A 22,222-nucleotide genomic window follows, 5' to 3' on the forward strand; every position below is an offset into this window, starting at 1 on the left:
ACAGTGTTGATGTTTTCTGACTGTTGCGGTAATGAGATTTTTTAGGACTTATTTTTGAAATTATGTTACAAAAAGTGTTAAATGATAAGTAAAAGTTTTTAAATTAATGTTCCCATATACTTCAAACTTTGTTTCTAATGTCTGGTGGAAAAAAAAGTAAATTTAAGCAATTTTTACATTTTCATGCTTGACATTTTTCAAACCAAGTTTTCGTGAGAATCACCCGACTAGTAATAAATAGATGCTATTTAGGGAATAATAGCCATCTTGACAGTGAATGCACATTTTGTGTTGCTTTGTAAGTGACTTTAGTAAGAGATAAAACATGCACCCATCGTCTCCATTATGCATGGAAAATTCAAACGCGTCCCGGGGATTAAAAGGATGTAACTGGCCTGCCTTTCTAAAAGCTGTGCTTTTGTCTTTTCCTATAAACTCATTGCACATGCACACAGATGCTTAGACTGGAATGCATGCCATTCTTCATAAAAGCAAACGTATGCAGTGTACGCACATAACACGCTCACAGGCCAAAGGATTTGGCAGTAACTTGGGCTTAAAATAAAATGGCTGTACGTTAACAGCAATAGAGGAAAAGGGAATATGTCACAATATGTCAGATTTAGAAGCAAGATTATGTATTATCCACATTTTTGGGCAGGGGAGGATTGCCTCTATTGTTAAATGAGTAAAATATGTAAGAGACATTTGCTCTGGGTGGAGTGAGGAAGGCTTTGGAGTAAACTTGGGGGGATTCCAAGATTCCTGATTTTGGAAAAGCTGTTGAATTGGAATTTGAAATTGGAGTGAGATCAAATTTTTATGAAGAACTTCAGTTGCTATTCAAAGAAATTTGGAACACAATAGAGGAATTGAATTGATCAGCATGTGTTATGGTTAAACATAGTTATACAGTTTGTTTTAACAAATTCTGCATACTTGTTACCTGAAATGTAAAATAAATTTTTGATTAGATACTATTTCCTATAAATACTGGATTGCAGTGTTGTCATGATCAGATCAGATTTTAAAGGTCCCGTTCTTTATGTGTTTTTGCCGCTTTTATTGTGTTTACAGTGCGCAATATAACATGTGTTCTTGTTTCATGTGTAAAAAAACGCAGTAATTTTCTGTATAGCGCTGTTTTCACTGTCCTCAAAACGGGCTGATGTCTTCCTTGTTCTATGAAGTCCCTCCTTCAGAAATACGTATCGAGATTTGATTGTGTAGTTTGTTTAGTGTGCTGTGATTGGATAGCAACTCAGCTTGCTGTTAGCTTAGCTGGCAACTGACGTATTCCTGTGGGCGGAGTTTAGTCAAAAAACTGTTCTACTGACGTCATTAAAGCAGGAAGTAGAGGGCTGTATTCCAAAATTAAAGTGAAATCTTTTAAATTACATATACACTCATCTAAAGGATTAGTAGGAACACCATATTAATACTATGTTTGACCCCCTTTCACCTTCAGAACTGCCTTAATTCTACGTGGCATTGATTCAACAAGGTGCTGAAAGCATTCTTTAGAAATGTTGATAGGATAGCATCTTGCAGTTGTTGGAGATTTGTTGGATGCACATCGAGGACACGAAGCTCCCGTTCCACCACATCCTAAAGATGCTCTTTTGGGTAGAGATCTGGTGACTGTGGGGGTCATTTTAGTACAGTGACTCATTGTCATGCCCAAGAAACCAATTTGAAATGATTCGAGCTTTGTGACATGGTGCATTATCCTGTTGGAAGTAGCCATCAGAGGATGAGTACATGGTGGTCATAAAGAGATGGACATGGTCAGAAACAATGCTCAGGTATGCCCTGTTGGCACTAAGGGGCCTCAAGTGTGCCAAGTAAACATCCCCCACACCATTACACCATTGCATTAATGAGAAATTGAACAGGTGTTCCTAATAATCCTTTAAGTTTTAATCATTTATTATTAACATAACATTTATATAAATACCGCATTGTTCTGTGTATAGCAATCTGTTAGACACTATAATATCGCTATACATTACGGTACGCCAGTTATATAAATTCCCATCCATTTTCAATTTTGCGTCCTGTTTGTAGTATACAATATGTTGCCAGGCTTGGGTTGGTCTGCGTGCTTATTTCCAGTTCGGGAAGGAAATGCTTGCTCTGCATTGACAGGATAAGAGAGAAAGCAGGATACATGTGGCAGAGTGACCTTCGACCTCCTGCAGCATAAAGTCGGTGGTCAGCTGAAAGTCCTTGCAAGGCGTTTTGTGTTATTCATGTTGTTGTTTTTTTGTTACACTGAAATGCCACTGAGGCATGTGTAGAAAAATATTACACAATCTGTTTAATGTCAATGTTGGCTAGTAAATAAAAAAATTAAGTAATACACGTGGATTAAAAGCAAGCAAGCATGTGTTTCCTATGGCTTATGTAACTTTAAACACCATAGCTGTTTTTTACAGAAATGATACACGGCTGTTGAATGAGGAACTTTGTTCAGATTGTCAGTCTTTCTCCAGAAACATGAACATCTTTCAAACCGCAAATTTCTGGTGCAAAACCCAATTTGTATGTCAGGGTTTAAATGAACATTACTGGTTGCCTGAACAACTCACACTGAATTGCATGTTTCTTAGGGGGCATTTATGTAAGACGCATTCAGCTTCCATTGCCTGAACAACAGCTAGGCAGAACCCAGCAGTAATGCAAGAATTGGTCAAAAAACGACCACAAAGATCCCCCACTATTAACTGGGTGACAATATTAGAAAGATATTGACTGCTCTTGGAAAATTTTAAAACAATGTCTATTACTTCAGCACGGAGAGGTTTTGATGAGCAGTTAGGAGTTAAACAGGTCTTGTGCCGTCATGCGTTCATCATAACCGGCATTACATCAGCATCCGTTGTTAGATGGGAATATAATGCCCTATGCTTCATAAACAAACATCTGTACTTAATTTAATTGCCCACTTTCGTCCGGGATAATAATCGGATAAATATGTGATTGAATCAAGCGGTGTGTCTCTTTAAATCCGATCAGATTCATTCTCATCAGGCTTTCATGAGACTTGTATGGGGAAATTGTGGTATTTATTTGATGAAGTACATGTGAAACAAGATCTTTAGAGAAAGACGAACAGTGTTAGAAAGCAAAAAAGAAGTTATGAAGGGATATTAGAGGTTTAAATGTGCTTATCCATGCAGTTTTAATGAGGAACGACAAAAAACATGCCAGTTGGCATACCTCTTTTGGCTTTGTGTAACAAAACTTAAAGCACATATTGATGGGAAGCTTTGTAGAAAGTAGGCTTTTTTAGTTAGGTGTGTTTTAAGACAATAGGCTAAATCAGTACCTTTTTGTGTATTTTTGTCTACATTTACTTAAATGCATTCGGCAGCGGTTTTTACCCCAAGTAGTTTGAAATGCATACATTTGAAAAATTGCATGCATGTATTCCTTGAGATTTGAACCCATGACTATGGCATTGCTTGCACCATCCTATGCCAGTCCTATGGAAGTTTGTTATTTCACAGTAACATAAAGTGGTGACATGGCGTCTTTCTATCCTCACCGCACTTCATTGATTTTGTGTCTCATTTTTATCTCCACAGGCACTGGATCAGGACAGAACTTCATTGCAAAAAGTCAAGAAGTCAGTCAAAGCCATTTACAACTCTGGCCAAGGTACAAATAAGCATGCTTTCAAATTCACGTTCTTGCATATTTTCTCGATATCACAGATATGGTGTCGCATTGTATTTTAGTGCTTGTAGAGAAGCCAAACAAATGGTTAGGTTACAGTTAGAATCAGCACATTCACATAAGATATTTATTTCCACCCCCACACACACCCACCCATACAGACTCACACTGCTCTCAGGTATGTGTGTAATCTGTGTATCAGTATATTGAAACAAGCAGCAAAACAGGATCTGTTCACAAAAACTTACCTTACATATGTAACGTGTTTAGTACCAAAGATTTTCTTTAGCTAGCTTTGATTTGATTTTTCAATCCCATTATTTTAATGTTTAAAAAGTTTCACTAACAGCCTATTATTACACGGCTCTCTGAAATACTTGATTCTGATTGGTCAGTTGAGACGTTTGCAGGTTCGTTCTTTTCAAATAATAACCGCTCCAAAGTAATAACGCATAGCCAGTACTACTTTTACGAGTAAAATCGCTCCGCGCCAATAAAGATTACTGTTTGGCGCCATCTTGTGACAACACTGGACAACCACAATTAAGAATGGACAATTTTGACATTAATTTTAACATGTACGGAAAAAAACAAAACATTTAAACAGTGGATAGAAGAACGAACAACGACCAGACACAGAGAATTTACTGAGACTGAACTTGACAAAATAGAGCAGGACAGCTACGAAGCCAACAGACAAAAAAATACAGAATGGGCATTAAAACTTCTTAAAGACTGGCTAAAAGAGAAAAAAATGGAGACAGACAAGTATGAAGCAGAGGATCTTAATAAGGTATTACGATCATTTTATGCATCTGTGCAAAGTTTCAAAGTTTATTCGGAAGGATAAAAATGTTAATTTAAAACAAATATGCCAATAAAATGTTTCAAATTCATATTCATGTCCAGTTTTTTTCTTATGTGGCAAGTAGCCGTGTAATAAGCGGGATAATGTAGAGGCAGCCGGTAGTTATCGGGTAAATAAGCCCCTTCAGTGTTGGTTACTGCTTGACAGATTAACAACTGGTCCATGCAGTCAGAAAATACATCACGCATACATGAAACTAATCGCATCAATAATAATCAGTCAAGTAATCATAAATCAGAAATGACTATATAAATATTTTATGTAGAAAGTTTATCATTTGCATGTGTTTATAAGCCATGCAAATGTTAATGTTTAAGCGATTTTAGACTTTTTGAGCAACAAAGATGCTAAAGTGAGCTGTTGCACACACACTCATTGACAAAAACTCAAAAGCCCACACACAAAGACGCGCGTTCCAAAAAGCACGCAAACACATAAATGTTTATCCATTCTTGTGTCTGTTTGTGCCATTATGTTAATCAAATACAGAAGACAAAATGAAAATTATTTCTATAGCTTTAAAAATTATTATTCATTTCATTCTATTTCTGAACTTAAATACTACTGTCCGACCTTACTTTATTTCTTACTTTGTTCTTTTCTATTTAATATGCTTTTAATTTTTTGATTTGTTCTTATTTTATTTTCTCACATCACTTTAATTCATAATTCATTTAACCACTACTACGTTGTAAAATTAAGTAATTTCAAATTACATGTAGGCCTTCAGGTCCACCCTATTTCAAAGTCCACTCAGTTAAAAATATATGGCCTTGCCACTGGTGGACAGATTATGGCAAAATAAAATTATTGCAGATGTAAAATAGTAAGGGGATGCAACCTGTTACAGCTTTGCACATTTATCCACCCATTTAAAGCGACACCATGTCATTTTTCAACCTTCATAATAAATTTTCAAGACCCTTGTGATAGTACATTGACTTTAAATAGGTTGAATGTCTACCGTAGCCTGACGGGGTCTGTATCACTTTTACTCGTACTTTAAAACTTAGGGTTTCTGGTAGTAACCAGAGCACAAAAAAACTACAAAATTCGACTGCTTTACGGCATACGTCACTTCCTCCACACAATTTTGTTAGTGTCACAGACCTAAGACACGGGCGACCCGGGTTCTAGTCCCCTTTAAGGCAATTTTTTATGTAAACTCACGTACTTGATTCATACATAAATGCGATCTTCTTTATAAATGACGGTGATTATCTTGCATATAGTTCCCTGTATTTAGATGCTGCATTCACGTGTTCATGTTTTTACCTTTCTTTTACTGTCTGTATTTACATTACAATCCAGGATGCTATAGCAGTCAAACTTGCTCAAACTCACACAGTGTAAAACCAATCCCTATTCATTCACCAATCAGATCCGAGCGTTTCTCTCTTTTCTCTTCCTCATTTGCTGCGTTTTGCTGTCACTCACGTGACGTATTACAAAGCGGCAGACCTAAACACATCGGTTTACTTGGATCTGGAGCGACAATTTTCACACAAAAGAGAGGAAATACGAGCGCCATTGCGGAAAATCTTGGTGGCGAGGGAGAGAGAGACGATGCAACAATATGTGTTTCGAAAAAGGCAAGGAAATAGTTCTGGTCGTTTCTCAATTGGAAGGCTGAAGCCTCCAGAGGTCAAATATGCAGGCTGCATACGTCATCAAGCCTGGTTTATTAACGTAAATTGAGCATTACATTCGCAAGTCATAAGCATACTGCAAAAATTTACGATTAACTAAGTATAACAGTCAACTTTATAATTGTTAATATTCTGAAATAAGACAGTTTTGATGACGTATGCAGCTTAGAAATACGACATCCGGAGGCTGCAACCGTCAGATTGAGAAATGGCTTCTGCCACGAGTTCCTCATCAGAAAGTTGTAACACGACTGCGTTTCTCCCTGATGCCTCAAAATGTCGATCGTTTAGCGTTTTAAAGGTTTAGTTTTTAGTTTAGTTTTAAGGTTGGCCTGTTCTTTTCCTTTGCGACAGTGCTGCGGCGCTTGTGGCCTCTTGGGGCGCTAGGCGTGAAAAATACATGTCTAGCGCCCCCTAGTGGCCAAAAAGTTCCGCGGTGTGCCTTTAAATAAACATTGTTACGGTTACTAGTAAAATGTTTACATTTTATAATCTAAATTGTCTGTCAGAATTAAATAATTATAATGATTATAATGTATTTTTTGTGCATGTTATGGCGTGTATTTTGTCTCTGCCCGCCGGGGTGGGTTTTGAGTTCCTTCCTTCTTTTTTGTCCTTGGCCAATCACATGCCTGTTTCATATATGGATATTTTTCTTACAAAATCACATCGAAGTCCTTTTATTAACCCCTTGGAGCCGTGTGGATTATTTCTGACAAACTTTTTTGGGCTTTAAACGAAGTCAGAAGTTGTTTCCTGATCCCCGTTTACTACCGTTTTAAAGCTTGGAAGAGCAAGGACACTTTTTAAATAACTTTTGATTGTGTTCACCTGAAATAAGATAATCATGTACATCGAGGATGGTTTTAGGGCGAGTAAATCATGAAGTAATTTTCATTATTCACTGGAGTATGGCTTTAAGGACAAGTAGTCATATTTTATTATTGCAGATTCATGCATGCATTATTGATCCCTTAGGAAAAATATTGTGAATATTTTCTACAGTTAAGTGTTTTTGACATTTCACCCGGCTATTAAATTGACTTGAATTAAAGTTACTTAAGATATGTTAATGTGTTTGTATATTTTGGTTTCATGTTCAGATCACATTCAGAATGAGGAGACGTATGTCCAGGCACTGGATAAGTTTGGCAGTAACTTCATCAGTCGGGATAATCCGGACCTGGGCACGGCCTTTGTTAAATTCTCCACTCTGACCAAAGAGCTCTCGGCTCTGCTTAAAAACATGGTGAGTCCACACGGCATGTCAGCTTGAAGACAGAATAATCAACTGATTTGAAGGCACATTGTTTGGAGTGTGTGTATGTTTTTTTTAACGTCAAAAAGCTGTTTTTGTTATGTTAAATACAAAAGTCAAATACAAGAAAATATGGGTTATTCTCACGAAACCATTGAAACACCACGGCACTAATGATTTTAGCTTTAAAATGTGTAATATAGTAACATTAAAAAGCATCAGAATTAACACAATACTGTGTTCTACCTTGCACAATGTGTGATTTCAACATAAGAATTTATAATTGTAAATTTTATCTCATTTTCTGCTGAAATTCTCATTACCGCAATGTGTCCGGCTGTGTTTGAACATGCGTTATGTTGTAATTTAATCAAATTAACACAAAAATATTAAGAAAAAAAATAAATGGATGTTTTGCTAGGCTACTTTAGATGAAAAATATTTACTGAATATTCATGTCTAATAATAATGAAGAAAAATTAGGAAAATGATGTGTCCATGCCTGATGTTCTCATCCTCCGCAACACTTTTTGAGAACAGTTTAAGCACACATACAGAATTTTAATAAAGTTTGATTTTGAGTGACCAAGCACATGGACCAGTTACTTCAAGATGGCTACCAGGTAAGATCATTTTTTTACAGTTAATTTGAAATACTGTCTTGTCAGAATGCTTACACGACATTTTGATTATCATTACCGCAACAGATGCTTATTAAATGTTAATTTAATTAATAGAAGCATAATACTTTGATTTTAAATGCATGTGCAGAATCTCCAAATTATGTTCTTTCAAGTTTGTCATGTCATTTTGAAAATATGTCAGTGTTGATGTTTTCTGACTCTTGCGGTAATGAGATTTTTTAGGACTATTTTTTTTAATTATGTTACAAAAAGTGTTAAATGATAAGAAAGTTTTTAGATTAATGTTCCCATTTACTCCAGACTTTGTTTTTCAATGTCTGGTGGGAAAAAAGTAAATTTAAGCAATTTTTACATTTTTAAAACCAAGTTTTCGTGAGAATCACCCATATATATGACTTCAGACAGTACTTTTAAAAACCTCAGCCTATGCAAATGTGTTAAAGAGCTTGTGAACAGTGTGCGTGCATGTGTGTTTCTGTGGGTCTACACAGGTTGTAGAGTTCTTTGCGTTGGTGTTGGGGGCGGATGTGTGAAATGTGTGAAAATTGTGTGTCTTGTGGATTTGTGTGAGTAAATGGGGCTTTTGTAATCTCTCCTGGCACAAACACGGAGATGGAGTCATAAATTCAGAGTGTAGGAGTTAGCAGTAGCTGCAGTGGGTCTCCTTTTCACCCCTCACACGAACACAAACGCACACACAAACGTTCTTAAATCACAGTGTGAATGCTGGCCGGCGCTGTGGAGGGAAGTCATATCCGTGCGAGCGGAGGTTGTGTGCTCCAGCGGTGCACACCTGCTCAGTGCGTGCTGAAAGAAGACGGAAAGTGCATTCAGTTGATTTCACCAAGTTTGCTTAATATTAGCTTTTTGGTTTTTTTTCTTTCCTTGCAACATAAATGCTGATTGTGTGGGTACCATAGTGAAGTCATGTTTGAGATGGTAATATCATGGTACTTTCTTTGATACTATGGAGTTGAATGGTTGTCGTACACTCTTAAAAATGAATGTGCTAAATGATGAACTGTTTTGGCTGTATCCTTTAATATGTGAAGAACCTTGCTTAAAATGTTTTTGTAATGAAAAAGGTTCTATAGGCTATAAATGGGTAAGAAAAAAATCTTTTGACTGAATAGTTCTTTGTTGAACCAAAAATGAACATAACACCCTCATTTTTAAGAGTTAATGGGTAAAATCTAGAGATAGGACAATATGTTACAGTGAGGAAAATAAATATTTGAACACCCTGCTATTTTGCAAGTTCTCCCACTTAGAAATCATGGAGGGGTCTGAAATTGTCATCGTAGGTGCATGTCAACTGTGAGAGACATAATCTAAAAAAAATCCCGAAATCACAATGTATGTTTTTTTAACTATTTATTTGTATGATACAGCTGCACATAAGTATTTGAACACCTGTCTATCAGCTAGAATTCTGACTCTCAAAGACCTGTTAGTCTGCCTTTAAAATGACCACCTCCACTCCATTTATTATCCTATATTAGATGCACCAGTTTGAGGTCGTTAGCTGCATAAATACACCTGTCCACCCCATACAATCAGTAAGAATCCAAAAAAGACACTAGAGACAAAATTGTACACTTCCACAAGGCTGGAAAGGGCTACCGGCAAAATTGCCAAGCAGCTTGGTGAAAAAAGGTCCACTGTTGGAGCAATCATTAGAAAATGGATGAAGCTATGGGTGGCTCCATGCAAGATCTCAATTCGTGGGTGATCTTAAGAAATGTGAGAAATCAGTCCAGATCTACACGGGAGGAGCTGGTCAATGACCTGAAAAGAGCTGGGACCACCGTTTCCAAGGTTGCTGTTGGTAATACACTAAGACGTCGTGGTTTGAAATCGGTTCCCCTGCTTAAACCAGCACATGTCCAGGCCCGTCTTAAGTTTGCCAATGACCATTTGGATGATCCAGAGGAGTCATGGGAGAAAGTCATGTGGTCAGATGAGATCAAAATATAAATTTTTGGTCATAATTCCACTAAATGTGTTTGGAGGAAGAAGAATGATGAGTACCATCCCAAGAACACCATCCCTACTGTGAAGCATGGGGGTGGTAGCATCATGCTTTGGGGGTGTTTTTCTGCACATGGGACAGGGCGACTGCACTCTTTTAAGAAGTGGATGACCGGGGCCATGTATTGCGAGATTTTGGGGAACAACCTCCTTCACTCAGTTAGAGCATTGAAGATGGGTCGAGGCTGGGTTTTCCAACATGGCAATGACCCAAAGAAAACAGCCAGGATAACCAAGGCGTGACACTGTAAGAAGCATATCAAGGTTCTGGTGTGGCCTAGCCAGTCTCCAGACCTAAACCCAATAGAGAATCTTTTTTGAAGAGCTCAAACTCCGTGTTTCTCAGCGACAGGCCAGAAACCTGACTGATCTAGAGAAGATCTGTGTGAAGGAGTGGGCCAAAATCCCTCCTGCAGTGTGTGCAAACCTGCTGAAAACTACAGGAAACGTTTGACCTCAAACAAAGGCTACTGTACCAAATATTAACATTGATATTCTCAGGTGTTAAAAATTAATACTTATTTCCAGCTGTATCATACAAATAAATAGTTACAAAATCATACATTGTGATTTCTGGATTTTTTTTAGATTATGTCTCTCACAGTGGACATGCACCCACGATGACAATTCCAGACCCCTCCATGATTTCTAAGTGGGGGAACTTTCAATAATAGCAGGGTGTTCAAATACTTATTTTCCTCACTGTATATGGTAGATCAAACAATGTCAATGATTTACCATGGTAAGTCTAAATTTGTACTATTTAAGGTTACTATAGCAGTCTAATTCCTCTTACAATGTTGTTGTATGATGGAGACCTGCTGAGTCAATCTGTCCAAGATCTCCTTTCTGATGACTAACTTGGTGGCTAATACCAACCACATTTTTTTTGTAGTAACGGTTACTATGGTAACTGGTATTTTGGGTTGAAAACTCTGGTTACCATGGTAGTATCACTTATTAACTTCAAAGAAGCACTGTGTATTTCACCTTCGTTTGTTGTCGACAACAGCGTTAACATTCTCCTGATTCATTTCCTTTGGTGCTTGTGTCATCAATATATCCTCTCCATTTCCACAATTCCTTTTCCAGAAGACCACAAACTCTCTGAATTGCTGATGGTATAATACAGACAGATAACACACCCGCTTGTCTCTTGCGTGGCAGGCCGTCGGTGTTCATGCTGGGTCTGGATAGCCATGGAGCTGTTGGCATTGTGCTGTGTGGCTAATTGGTTTCTTCCTGCAACCGGGCTTCAAAGATACTTTCAGGCACAATGTGTTTCAATGGTCATAAGCCTTATGAAAGGCATGATTTAGTCTCCTGTATCTCAGTTTGTTGTCTGGCTTTAGACTGTTTTGGCACTACACTGTGGTATTTATCACTGTGAAACAAGAGACTCCATTTAGAAACACTGAAGAATATTGCAGCAGAGGAAATGGATGGAAATGCTCACCTTATTATGGTTTAACTTCCCATCATAACATTTTGAACTTCGTATGAAATTTTGAAAGAAATAAATGGGACTGTGCTAAACTGAGCTAAACAGTTTTACTCAACAGTGGTGTCCATCGGCCAAAAAACACATTTGTTTCAAAACATTTATCTAGCTATCTGCACTTTGACCTCAAGCACACATGAGTACAAGAACAAAAATGCTAGCCGAGATTTTTAAGAAAGCATGCAAAGTAATCATTTCTATCTATTTCAAGTGTTTTTGGTCTGGGAGAAGACTTCAAACATGACATTTAACTTAGTATTGTACGCAAAGAATAATTGATGACGGGCCATTGAATTATAAGAAAATAATGCACACCCAAGCGAGCGCATACACATGCGAAGCGGAGTGCCGTTACACTGCGGGTGTGCATTATTTTCAAATAATTCAAAGGACCGGAGTCAATTATTCCTCTTATACCACGGTTACCACAAAAATTGCTCTGGTGCATATTTTTAAGACATTTGACAAGTTAGGTGTGCGGTTATCAAAAAATAATGCATACCCACGGAACATTTTTCAACCAATCAGAATACAGCATTCAACACAGACCCGTGGTATAAGTTTGTTTTATTGCACCATCAATGAACATTTGTGTTGACTAACATTAGCAAAGATTAATGAATGATATAAAATTAAATTGCTCATGATTAGTTGTTAGCTAATGCATTCATTAATGGTAATGAATAATACGTTTTTGTAAAGTGTTACCCATTTATAATTATTTTACAGATTATGTAAAAAAATCCCATAAGGCCATGCAGACCACTACGGTGTGCCACATCTTTGTAATTTGAGTCTAGCCCATGTGGCCTGTTGTGTGTAAAACATTAATGTCGAGTAATTGAAAAGAACTGTCCGAAAGCATCACATGACAGCTAAGGTCTGCTAATCCTCATAGTGTTTTGTCTCTTTTCCAGATGGTTGTATTTGATATGTTTTCTCTTATTTCTCCTGTGCTGTGCTTATGCTGTGCCAAGCGTCATGTGTCATATTAACATCGTATCTCCTCTGTTTCGCCATCTCTTCCTGCAGCTTCAGAGTCTGAGTCATAACGTGATCTTTACACTGGATTCCCTGTTGAAAGGCGACCTGAAGGGCGTAAAGGGGGTGAGAAATATTTACAGATCTTCTCTTGTTCACACACACACACACACACACACACACACACACACACACACACACACACATACACACACACACAGGGTTAATGAGCAGGCATGTATGATGCAAATATTTTTGTGTCCTGGTTGTACCCCTGTACAAACCCAAATACATGAACAGCATTTTCATTTGTTTACCATATGCCCTGGGATCTTTAGGTGCTTGGATGGTTACATAAAACCCTAATTTGGACTTGTCATGAGTCAAACTAGATGGCATTTTAATTACCTGAAACTAGGTGGTATGTTGCTGGATGCAAATGCGAATGTTGTTTTTCTCTCTCATTTCTCAGTTTAGAAGTCAGGCGTAAACCTGATTAGATTTAAGCTATTACAGTATTATATCTGCACTATTCATGTGGGGCAGGACATTACTTTAATAGAGCTGACTTGGGGCCCAACCTTGTATTATTAACTCATTATTTATTATTGGGTACAATCATTATAAATGTTGTAACAATCCATACTTCAAAGTAAAGGTTTTGGACTCACACAGAACTACCATGTGCCCCCCGGCACAGAACAGTAGACACTCTTCTATGTGGGTTATGGCATCATACCATGATTGCAGGACTTGTGCAAAACAGATTTTTAATACAAAATGCAGGGTTCCCATGGGTCATGGGATTTTAGGAATATACATACACTCACCTAAAGGAATTATTAGGAACACCTGTTCAATTTCTCATTAATGCAATTATCTAATCAACCAATCACATGGCAGTTGTTTCAATGCATTTAGGGGTGTAGTCCTGGTCAAGACAATCTCCTGAACTCCAAACTGAATGTCAGAATGGGAAAGAAAGGTGATTTAAGCAATTTTGAGCGTGGCATGGTTGTTGGTGCCAGACGGGCCAGTCTGAGTATTTCACAATTTGCTCAGTTACTGGGATTTTCACACACAACCATTTCTAGGGTTTACGAAGAATGGTGTGAAAAGGAAAAACATCCAGTATGTGGCAGTCCTGTGGGCGAAAATGCCTTGTTGATGCTAGAGGTCAGCGGTGAATGGGCCGACTGATTCAACTGATAGAAGAGCAACTTTGACTGAAATAACCACTCGTTACAACCGAGGTATGCAGCAAAGCATTTGTGAAGCCACAACACGCACAACCTTGAGGCAGATGGGCTACAACAGCAGAAGACCCTACCGGGTACCATCATCTCCACTACAAATAGGAAAAAGAGGCTACAATTTGCACAAGCTCACCAAAATTGCACAGTTAAAGACTGGAAAATGTTGCCTGGTCTGATGAGTCTCGATTTCTGTTGAGACATTCAGATGGTAGAGTCAGAATTTGGCGTAAACAGAATGAGAACATGGATCCATCATGCCGTGTTACCACTGTGCAGGCTGGTGGTGGTGGTGTAATGGTGTGGGGGATGTTTTCTTGGCACACTTTAGGCCCCTTAGTGCCAATTGGGCATCGTTTAAATGCCACGGCCAACCTGAGCATTGTTTGTGACCATGTCCATCCCTTTATGACCACCATGTACCCATCCTCTGATGGCTACTTCCAGCAGGATAATGCACCATGTCACAAAGCTCAAATCATTTCAAATTGGTTTCTTGAACATGACAATGAGTTCACTGTACTAAAATGGCCCCCACAGTCACCAGATCTCAACCTAATAGAGCATCTTTAGGATGTGGTGGAACGGGATCTTCGTGTCCTGGATGTGCATCCCACAAATCTCTGCAAGATGCTATCCTATCAACATGGGCCACATTTCTAAAGAATGCTTTCAGCACCTTGTTGAATCAATGCCACGTAGAATTAAGGCAGTTCTGAAGGTGAAAGGGGGTCAAACACAGTATTAGTATGGTGTTTCTAATAATCCTTTAGGTGAGTGTATATATATATAGATATATAGTAGTGTTGCCCAAAATTGTGACAGACATCGCTTTTTTGTTGTATTATCTATTAAAAGATTGGCAATCTGTGTAACACACTAGCAGCCATTTGGAGCACTTCAATGGATCTGTCGCAAGTTATTTGAATGGTAATTAGGAATGACTGTGAGCAGATTGATGTTACAACTATAATGCTGTTTACTGCTTGTAATATGTCATCCCTGACTGCTCGTACAGTTAGCATTATTTAGATTAACACAACACCTCTGTCCTTGGAGTTTGATGTGTAACATCTGCAACTGCTATACCTAACTTACTGTGTTTTCTGCTTTCTTATTCCCAGGACCTGAAAAAACCCTTTGACAAGGCTTGGAAGGACTACGAAGCCAAGTTGTACGTCTGCATGTTTGTTCAATGAGTGTTAAAAGTGTGCTTATATACGTAATTGCCCTTTTCAGATTTCAGACCCATTGCTTTCGGCCTGTGGGCCGTCGTAATTATGAGATGCCTTTTACAACAATCTGATTGCTCCATCAAATAACATGAGCAAGGATAATTTTCCCACGCAGATGTGAGACTAATATAAAATAAACACAGCACTTTTTCTCCCCAACACGAATGAGTTTATATTAAATATACAGATATTTTGCTGTTTATGATCGTACGCTTTACTGTTTAAGATCATACGATTTCTTATCGTTCAGTACAAAGATTGAGAAGGAGAAACGTGAGCATGCCAAGCAGCATGGGATGATCAGGACGGAGATCACTGGGGCGGAAATCGCAGAGGACATGGAGAAAGAGCGACGGCTTTTCCAACTACAGATGTGTGAGGTCTGTAACTCAAAACATCTGTTTAGAGATCGCTACAATGTATATGTCGAAAAACTAAGTTTTTAACCTTTTGTATCATTTTTAACTCAATGACATATTTTGTATACTCCTACAACTCAATTTAAATCATTCATCAGTGCAAGTTCACTCATATCATTCAAGTTAATGACATCACATTGTAAAACCACACGTGCAGCCAATCAGAGCCCATCGTTGGGTCTTTGCCTATTAAGTTGCTGCGTGAGTAACATCACCAGCTGTTCTGATTGGTGCTTCTGATATTAATTATATAAAATCATTATGTAATGGTAATGACCTCTTCATCTTCTCGTCAGATGTCTTTCATCAGCACAGGAGCAGATGGCTCACATTATTTTGGAAATGTATGCTTAGCATCATAACCATCAATGTCACATTAATACTTTAGAGATGATAGCTGTGGTAATGAATTAATACCCATACAGCATCCCCATAAATATAATTTTCCCTTAATGATATATTTTAAAATTAATGTAAATAATGGTTAGCAGCTGAAATATTGCCATTGCATTGTATTTTAAACATTTATAGTTACATAGGTGTGAATATAAGTGTCATATATTTTTTATGGCTACATTTCTGAGACATGTGTGACTGATTGGCATTTGTATCTGTTTTGCAGTACTTGATCAAAGTGAATGAAATTAAGACCAAAAAAGGGGTTGACCTCCTTCAGAACCTGATCAAGTATTACCACGCACAATGCAAGTAAGTGAAGTCAGTGAGCTTGTGTATTGAGTCCGACACATCTCCTAAAGTCACTGTTGAGCAAATGCGTCAATGCGTGTTTGACGTGAGTGCAATGTTGATATTCAAAGTGTTATTGATCCATATATAACCTTACCAGTCAGTGTCTAGAGGGCCTGAAAGTGATGAGAGGAACTGAAAGTGTGTATCACTCAGTGTGTAAAGGTTAATGTTATTCTGAGAGCCGGCGTTGTGCTATAGATGTCTCAGCAGAAACGTGTCCGCAAAATTACCTCGTGTCTCAAGGCTTTGATATGCTTTTAGGTTTTTTCGTGGCGTGTGCTCTTGCTGAGATTGCCCAAGGTTATTTAAATTCAGACTCATGCTTAGATATCACCCATAGAACGTGTGGCGGCAGTGTCTGTACCACTGACTCACCCAACATGACATTTTTGGCCGGATTGCAGTCAACTGTGTCAGTATGTAAAGCAGGATATTTGCTTTACAGTTACACACAGAAGCAGCAAGTTTTTGCTTGTTACTTTAAAGCTTTGAGTGCATTTGCAAGTTAGTTCACAAATCAGAGACCAGGGTTAGGATCTGGGACTTATTCAGCGTGTTTGTTTGTTTGTTTTAAAGGGACACCCCACTTTTTTTGAAAATAGGCTAATTCAGCTTTCCTAGAGTTAAACATTCAATTTTTACAGTTTTGGAATCCATTACGCTGATCTCTGGGTCTGGCGCTAGCACTTTTAGCATAGCTTAGCATAATCCATTGAATCTGATTAGACCATTAGCATTGCGCTAAAAAATCCCAAGAGTTTCAGTATTTTTCCTATTTAAAACTTGACTCTTCTGTAGTTACATCGTGTTACGGCAGCAAAGTCCTTGATTTTTACGCCAGAATGACAGTAGTTCCTAGCCATATCTGCCTAGAAAATCACAACTTTTAAAGGAATAGTCTACTCATTTTCAATATTAAACTATGTTATTACCTTAACTGGGAATTGTTGATGCATCCCTCTATCATCTGTGTGCGTGCACATAAGCGCTGGAGCACGCTGCGACGCTTCGATAGCATTTAGCTTAGCCCCATTCATTCAATGGTACCAATCAGAGATAAAGTTAGAAGTGACCAAACACATCAACGTTTTTCCTATTTAAGACGAGTAGTTATACGAGCAAGTTTGGTGGTACAAAATAAAACGTAGCGCTTTTCTAAGCGGATTTAAAAGAGGAGCTACATGTTATGGCGTAATAGCACTTTTGGGAGTACTTCGACTCGGTGCAGTAACACCCTCCCTCTCCCATTATGAGAGGGAGAAGGGGAGCGGACTTTTCAGGCGAGTCGAAGTACTCCCAAAAGTGCTATTATGCCATAAAATATAGTTCCTCTTTTAAATCTGCCTAGAAAAGCGCTACGTTTTATTTTGTACCACCAAACTTGCTCGTATAACTACTTGTCTTAAATAGGAAAAACGTTGATGTGTTTGGTCACTTCTAACTTTATCTCTGATTGGTACCATTGAATGAATGGGGCTAAGCTAAATGCTATCGAAGCGTAATATTGAAAATGAGTTGACTATTCCTTTAATTTCAGTCGGTCTTAGTACACAATGTAGCTACAGAAGAGTTTTAAATAGGAAAAATATTGAAACTCTTTGGTTATTTTTTAGCACAATGCTAAATGGTCTAATCAGATTCAATAGATTATGCTAAGCTATGCTAAAAGTGCTAGCGCCAGACACGGAGATCAGCTGAATGGATTCCAAAATGACTTTAGCTGGGTCACAAATGTGTATGTCCTTAATTGAGAGTTTGCAACTGTAATACATTTTTTTTTCTGTGTTTTTCAGCTTTTTCCAAGACGGCCTGAAGACTGCAGATAAACTAAAGCAGTACATTGAGAAATTAGCAGCTGATCTTTACAATGTACTCACCTTTCTCACTTTAGCCTAAAACTATTTGATTGAATTCATTCAAAACTGTATTATGTAAAGAAAATAACAGTGAACGCTACACTGTGACCAAACCGGTTTTGATACGACAAAATTCCAGTAACAAGCCATATTATTACAAGCACTTAGACCGAACACTTTTAACTCTTTCCCCTAGGGGTGTGACGGATCACAAAACTCACGGTTCAGATCACATTATGGTTTTTGAGGCACGGATCGGATAATTTTTTGAATCAGCAAAAAAAAAAGGGGTGGAAAAAATCTAATAACAAATAAAGAAATTACAAACATTTATAAAAAAGAACAAAGTTGCACATTAAAGAAATAGTCTACCCTTTTGCCACATTAAACTATGTTATTACCTCAACCTATTTAATACATACCTATCTTTTTTCAATGCGTGCACTGTACAGCGTGTTGTGAATATGTTAGCATTTAGCCTAGCCCCATTCATTCCTATGGTACAAGTTGAGGTAATAACATAGTTTAATATGGCAAAAGGGTAGACTATTCCTTTAAGTAAGATCTAAAATTAGCATTGGGTACAGAAATCGGATCAAATTAATTATAACACTGTCTTTATTGTATGAATTAAATATAATGATTATTTTTTAGGGCTGCAGAAGTGATTTTCTTTTTGTCTGTGGTTTGATTAACATTAATGGCACAGACTTTAGTAGGTTAATTGAGGTTACTGTCTCTTTAAGAGAAGCTGGTTTCTGCCTCTAATCTATACATACACTTAAGACATAAACAAATGTTTTTATTAGAAAAAGAATACTGTGGAGATAATTTTGTTTGTATGTGCCCTGTCAAAAACAGAAAGATTATATGTTTGCTAGCTTTTTGAAACGCGTCTCTCCGTGTGTCCACTTTTGAGTGCACTTAAACGCGCACGCACAGACAAAGGGCGAATTCCAAACAGCGCAACATAAACAGTCGCTCCAAATTAAAACCTTACGTTGTTTTCATTGCTGTATTCACCAAATGTGTTTTGATTGACTACAGTATGAGACGCAGTAGCGCAACTCTCGCTAAAGTTTACACATCAAGAATTCTGACCTTTGAAGGGATGATCACATCTGACTGGATGGGACACATTCAACCGCATGTGCGTCTGTGCGTACAGAAAACTGCTTAATATTTGCAAGCATTTGAAACACGTGCATATGATAAACTTTCCCTTTGTTAATTTGCGCATTAATCCGCGAGTCGCATGCAAGCCGAACCGTGGGTCGTGATCTGTACGGATCAACTTTTTTTTTTTTTTTTTTTTTTTTAAGTAGGCTAGCCCACCAACACCAGCATTTTTTATGATTTTCACAAAATTTTAATGTCTTTCAGAAAAAGTTCTATAAATATATAAACATACAATATATCAAATGAAGGAACAGAGCCTCTACTTTCAAACAAAAAAAGCAATTAAAGAAAAAAAAATGTTCATCTTCATTTGTTCTCTTTTCATCACCTCTCAAATAGGTTTCTTTAAAAATACCAAAATTTGAGCAGACAGCTGAGATAATTGCATTTTTGAAAAGGAGGTTTTGTTAGTGATCAGATACAGAATGATGATCAAAACATACACAGAGCTTTTACTGTTTCTGAATCAGTGGATGCGTAAGGTGGATGTCAAGTTGGGTAAGAGTGCCACCTAGTGCATACGGAAATATAGATTGCCGTAAAAACTCCTCAGGGAAGCGTTTTCTCTTAATTGACGAGATAACTTGTCAATGGCGCAAAGAGTTTAAAGCAAACCCACGACAATTCCAGAGAAATCAAACCCAGGTGACCATCAAAATGTAGTTGCTTGCTGCTGGTTAGGACTTGTATAATCCTAAAAGAGAGATCTTTCGTCACTTGTCGTTTTGTCATGTCTCACTTGGTTTGGACACAGCGTGAGTATTGTTGCACTGTAGTTTTCTTTGTAGTTTGTTAGCATAGATGTATGCTTGTGTCTTTATGCGTAACAAGTTTGCTTTTGTGGTTTTAGATTAAACAAACACAGGATGAAGAGAAAAAACAGCTCACAGCGCTAAGGGATCTCATTAAATCATCTCTACAGCTGGACCAAAAGGAGGTAAACAGACAGCAAGACTTTCCTCAGGGTGTATACTACATGTGTGTAGAGGATAACAAATATGTGACCCTGTCTGAAATCCATGCTTAAGTCTCATAATCTAATGATAAGATTAGGAGCATCAACGTTTGATTTCTCTCATCTTTCTCAGTCAATTTTAAAGATATCAAGGTTATGTTTTCACACACTGTACTTAACATTATGTAGGGTGATTTTATGTAGAAAACCGCAAACCATAAATAGCATGAAGATGGAGATGGGAGAGATAGGTTTATAATTTAGGTTAGGGATCATGGTTCAGCCATACTTTAACACATGGTACACACACTCCCATCAGTTTTTATCATGTGCCAAGCTTTCACACACCCTCTAATGTGTCTTTTTTTCGCTGCCTGTGTGGATTGAAGTCTAGAAGAGTAAGTGTTCAGCATCTTTAGCATGCATTGTGTGTTTGTGATGGACATGTGTGCTTGCACATACAATAGAAATCTTTTATCTCATGTGTACTTGATAGGTTGTTGACTGTCAGTGTGTTGTTGGTTTTTATTATACAATATGTTGCATACAGTGCATGTGTATTTTAAATATTCTTCTGTGTGTATTTTTATATTCGAGCAGGACTCTCAGAGCAAACAGGGCGGTTACAGCATGCACCAGCTGCAGGGTAACAAAGAGTTCGGCAGTGAGAAGAAAGGATATCTGATGAAGAAGAGTGATGGGTATGAGCCACTTACACACACACTTGTACCTATACTAAGCTTACTATAGAGTGTTTTCTCACATATATGGTGAAACGTAAGCAGGACATTTGGCGTTTTACATGTATGAATCATTTCAAGAGGTGTAACTGTTTTTTTGTAGGTTGAGGAAGGTCTGGCAGAGGAGGAAGTGTTCAGTTAAAGGAGGAGTCCTCACCATCTCTCATGCCACTGTGAGTAACACACACACACACACACACACACACACTCACACACACATACATACACACATGTTTGGTTTGAACACGCGTCTTCCTGCTATTAGCTTTGTTAAACTGAGGTCTGACATTAACAGTGAAAGGACTTCATCAGCTTTCTCAACTTCAGTCTTGTGTCTCCATAACCATTTAGACATCCCACCGTATCTCTTTTACAGGGTTCCCACGGGTCCTTGAAATCCTTGAAAGTTTGTGTATCTGGGGGAAAAATTCAAGGACCTGGGAAGTTTTTGAAAATATCCATACATAGATACAGGTCATTGAAAGTGCTTGAATCATTTTATGCAAGATTTTTTTTTTGGAAAAAAAATCCATATTATTCCCTGTATAGTGTAGGATAATATCATAACATTTCTAGCCTTTTAGGCACACATGCTAAACTGTTCGCTTTAAATGCTTATATCTTCTGTATACAAATGTTGATTCATACCAAAATGCTTTTTGGCACAGTTGTGTTTGACACATAAAAACGTCTCTGGTTGCATATGTAGCTGTTGTTCCCTGAGAAGGTGACATTTTGGGTGAAATAAATGTCACTTACACCCCTCCAGTTCTCACCCCTCGATATACACTTCCTTTATTTACTGGTTGTATATTAATAGAGAGACTTAAAAAAAAATATATACGGTCACTATAGACAGTTTGAGAGTCGACGTCACAGTTACGTCACGCGCGCAATGTGGTGGCAGAAAAAACAGGCGAAAGGAATGAGACACAAGTGAAACGAACAATATAACACTAGAAAATGTTTTGTTGTGCTGTTGAGTGTCAGAATAGGAATGCCAAAATAGATGACCTTCATATTTATAGTATACCGTTGTCCAAGACACCATTTGAAGATAAGCATAGGTGTTTATGGACTGGAGTGATGAAATAATCTGAAAATCTTTTAATAATTAGAAAAGAAGATAATTAGAGAAGATATTCGGTGTTCTGTCGAAGTCTGATCCCTCTATGTGTTTCTTATAGCGTTTTCATCACGTTACGTTTATAATTTATTTAGA

The 22,222-nt window shown here is 37.8% G+C and overlaps 1 protein-coding gene across 7 annotated transcripts in view; it reads left to right on the forward strand.

Annotated features, from left to right (window-relative positions):
* asap1b (ArfGAP with SH3 domain, ankyrin repeat and PH domain 1b) overlaps positions 1–22,222 on the forward strand; it is an 86,572-nt gene that overhangs the window by 39,185 nt on the left and 25,165 nt on the right. For 4 of the 7 annotated variants that reach the window (XM_055181666.2, XM_055181662.2, XM_055181660.2 and 1 more), the window contains exons 4-13: positions 3,591–3,663; positions 7,302–7,447; positions 12,665–12,739; positions 14,991–15,040; positions 15,352–15,481; positions 16,143–16,228; positions 18,064–18,139; positions 20,156–20,242; positions 20,861–20,961; positions 21,104–21,173. In XM_055181666.2, the coding sequence (XP_055037641.2) occupies positions 3,591–3,663; positions 7,302–7,447; positions 12,665–12,739; positions 14,991–15,040; positions 15,352–15,481; positions 16,143–16,228; positions 18,064–18,139; positions 20,156–20,242; positions 20,861–20,961; positions 21,104–21,173 (894 nt within the window). Of the gene's footprint in view, positions 1–3,590; positions 3,664–7,301; positions 7,448–12,664; positions 12,740–14,990; positions 15,041–15,351; positions 15,482–16,142; positions 16,229–18,063; positions 18,140–20,155; positions 20,243–20,857; positions 20,962–21,103; positions 21,174–22,222 lie in introns of all 7 variants that reach the window. The other 3 variants (XM_055181661.2, XM_055181659.2, XM_055181663.2) reach the window with 1 other exon arrangement.

Source organism: Misgurnus anguillicaudatus, chromosome 25 (genome assembly GCF_027580225.2).
Source record: "Misgurnus anguillicaudatus chromosome 25, ASM2758022v2, whole genome shotgun sequence".
Taxonomy (NCBI): domain Eukaryota; kingdom Metazoa; phylum Chordata; class Actinopteri; order Cypriniformes; family Cobitidae; genus Misgurnus; species Misgurnus anguillicaudatus.